Source organism: Blastomyces gilchristii, assembly GCF_000003855.2.
Source record: "Blastomyces gilchristii SLH14081 genomic scaffold supercont1.16, whole genome shotgun sequence".
In the NCBI taxonomy this organism is placed as follows: Eukaryota; Fungi; Ascomycota; class Eurotiomycetes; order Onygenales; family Ajellomycetaceae; genus Blastomyces; species Blastomyces gilchristii.
The window spans coordinates 1,242,585-1,245,749 of record NW_003101667.1 but is presented as its reverse complement, the minus strand read 5'-3'; the positions used below and the strand labels follow the sequence as shown (position 1 = coordinate 1,245,749).

General features: G+C 46.4%; 1 protein-coding gene across 1 annotated transcript; it reads left to right on the top strand.

The window, feature by feature from the left end:
- Positions 1-1,643: 1,643 nt before the first annotated feature.
- Positions 1,644-3,132, top strand: BDBG_06874 (uncharacterized protein; the record flags this gene model as incomplete). Its single annotated transcript, XM_002622710.2, has 2 exons — positions 1,644-1,670; positions 1,888-3,132. 2 exons carry the CDS (start codon positions 1,644-1,646, stop codon positions 3,130-3,132), a joined length of 1,272 nt encoding a protein of 423 aa, XP_002622756.2.
- Between the last annotated feature and the right edge of the window lie 33 nt (positions 3,133-3,165).

Below are 3,165 nucleotides of genomic sequence, written 5' to 3'. Positions count from 1 at the left end.
GGGTAGAGGGGGCTGCGCAAGCAGAAAAGCGAGCGAAAGCGAGCATTTGATGCTTGTTATTATTCCAATCAAAACAAGATGATAAGCCCTGAATTTGAATTGAGAAATCCCTCCGTGATCCATTGATTCACCCGCGGAAACATGACGGAGAGAGACCATTTATTTCGAGAATATTATTCTCAATCGCTTATAGTTATTATTGAAATCTGCTGCGTTGGAATGAACGCCCTGTAGATTTCAAAATAGTCCGAGCATCGAATAACTACGGAGGGAGTAACTTAGTTACTGACTGACATCATGAAAACATTGAAAACTCTTTGAATATCAAATCAAAATGGGTCTGTCTCTCCTGCCTTCAAAATTTACTTCAAGGCACCAAAGTTATTTTTGTGACGAGGGGGAAGGTTATATCGATGATATAACTTAATGATGATGATATCACCTCAAATCATTTTGTTTGCTTTGCAAGTCATCCGGGCCAATGTTGTGCGCTTCTTTCTTCTCCTCCTCTTCCTAGGTATATATAGTTATATATAGTAATTCTTAAATTTAACTTGATAGCATAACAGATCTATCTACCCGTTCTTTTCCCCCTTCGATAATCAATAATCAGGATTTTCCTGCCTAGCTTGCGAGTGTAAGTGTAACTAAGCAAGCTGTAGTTAAAGCTCCGTGAGGTTCTTGTCTACAATAGTTAGTTAATATTCAGAAAAGATTCCCTTGTTTTCTGCCTGGCTGGATGACGGGGTGATGAGCCTAACATCCCTTGTGCAGTCTAATTATTATTATTATTTGCACACACCGCAGGAGTTAGAGGAAATCTTGCAGCTAAATAAATAACTCACCACTAGTTGGTTATTTAACTGGACAGTTAACTAAACTAATAATAATATTATTAAATAATAATAAGTAGTTACTTCTGGCTAACTTGCACAGTAGTTTAGTTCCATAACTAGTTATTTAACTAATACTGTGAATTATTTAATTAATGAAACTACTCTACTTAGACTATTTCCTGCTTGGTCCAAGTGGTTTCCTGGCTCCTGGGATTTATTAGTCGGTTTTATCCCGCTCTTTGCTGCTGCTGTTAATACTGCTGTTGAGCTGGCTGTTTGTTTTGTCAAGGCTGCAACCTTTTTGTTCCTGTATTTTCTCTATTTTCTTTTCTTTTCTTTTCTTTTCTTTTCTTTTCTTTTATTTTTCTATTATTTTCTATTATTATTTCTATTATTATTTCTATTATTATTTTTGTTTCTTCTTTCTCTTCTTCCACCCCAACTTACACTCACATAAACCACAGAAGAACGACGAGAACAGCCACACTCACTCCCACACAACCCATCATACAGACAAGACACGCAACAACCAACTAACTAACTAACTACCTACCTACTACTACCACCTCCAGCCCACTGACAGATTACACCTTCAGTCTTCCAGTCCTTACAGCTACCGACTTCTGCCCTCTCCACCGGCCCTGGGAGGTCCCTATATATGTAGTTCACTGCGGCTATTATATATATTATGCCTCTCAGAGGTTGCGACGTGAACGGCTGCTCCAAGTCGGCTGCCCGCAAACATGGCGGCTGTCTGATCTGCTCCAAGAACCATTGCGGCGCCCACATCAAGTCAGCTTCTCACAAATGTCTTTCGGAGGCAAGACCAGCCTAGTTACACCCTGTCCCCTTTTTCTTTTTCTTTTTCTTTTTCTTTTTCTTTTTCTTTTTCTTTTTCTTTTTCTTTTTTTCTTTTTTTTCCCTTGTTGTGTTTCGCGTTTTGGCTTGCCAAGCGGGTTGTTTATTTTATTTACCACATAAAAACTTCTTTTTACCGAAACAGGAGCTTGCCCCGCTAACTTGAAAATTAAAATATACTTCGTTGATAAAGGATACCGACCCGGATACATACCGCGAGGCTTATGCCGCTTCCCAGCGTGCCCATCTGTTCACGGCCCTGGACCATCTCGATGGCTTCGCCCTCACTTCCTTGGCGAGTAATCTTCGCCGTGGTGTCCCCTGCTCAATCCCGGTTCTCACCGCCGACAGAGACACGCAGTGGAGACTCCTGTCGAAACATATGACCATTACTGATTTCCACGTTGATATAAATTTCCAAGACGGCGTGGTGTGGGATGCGCGGATACGGCTGAGGAATGACGCTTTTCCACCCCTTCCCGTGCAGAAATATATCTTCCTCAGCGAGGTGTTCACGCTAAAATTCCTCGAGAAAACTGCCGTGCCTGCCCCCGGGGTATACTACTACAGCTGGGCTGATTCCCCAGATAGCCATGTCGGCGCATCATTCGTCCTTCTGGAGAAGATGGGCGGACGGAAGCTGCAGTGGGACAAAGTGAGCAAGTCAAGGCAGACGAAGATCATGGAGCAGCTGGTGGATATCTCACTAGAGCTAGAACGCTATTCATTCGAGATGACCGGGTCCATCGTCCCGTCAGATGACGGCGAAGTGAACATAGGCGGCTACGCACAGCTGCCCCTGTTCCGCGACTCGCGAACACCAATCGGCCCCTTCTCAAGCCTCAACGCCTCCCTACGAGCCATCATGCACCTACAACTAGACATCATCACGGACGGCGAATTCGCCCACCTCTCCCTCGGCCACTTCCTCTCCTACCTCTGGCGCCTCCACACGATCCCAGACCTCGTCGCCTCGACAAACAGCCGCGAAGGCGGGCCCTTCTACCTCAAGCACTTCTGCGAAACAGACGACCACATCATGGTCGACGACGACGGCAACATCACCGCCATCATCGACTGGTCCTCTTCCTCGATCAAATCCAAGGAACTCGCCTTCAGCTCCCCGCCCATGCTCTGGCCCACCCGCAGCTTCGTCGGCGGCGACAACGCCCTCTCCCCCGCCGAGCTCGAGTTTGCCGACATTTACCGCCGCCGCGGCAGGCCTGACATGGCCGACATTGTGCTGAACGGCCGGCGGCTGCGGCGCTTTCTGTACTCCCTAGGCGATAGCTGGACGGCCGACCAGCGGGGGTTCGAGGCGTTGTTTTTGGGCTTGCGGAAGGCGTTTATTAGGGAGGGCGATGAGGATGCAGCTGCGGTTGCACAGGAGTCGTTTGAGTTTTGGAAAGAAAACGCTTATTGCGAAGTACTCGGTTGAGTACCCGCAGGTACAGCGGCTTTTTTGAGAAGA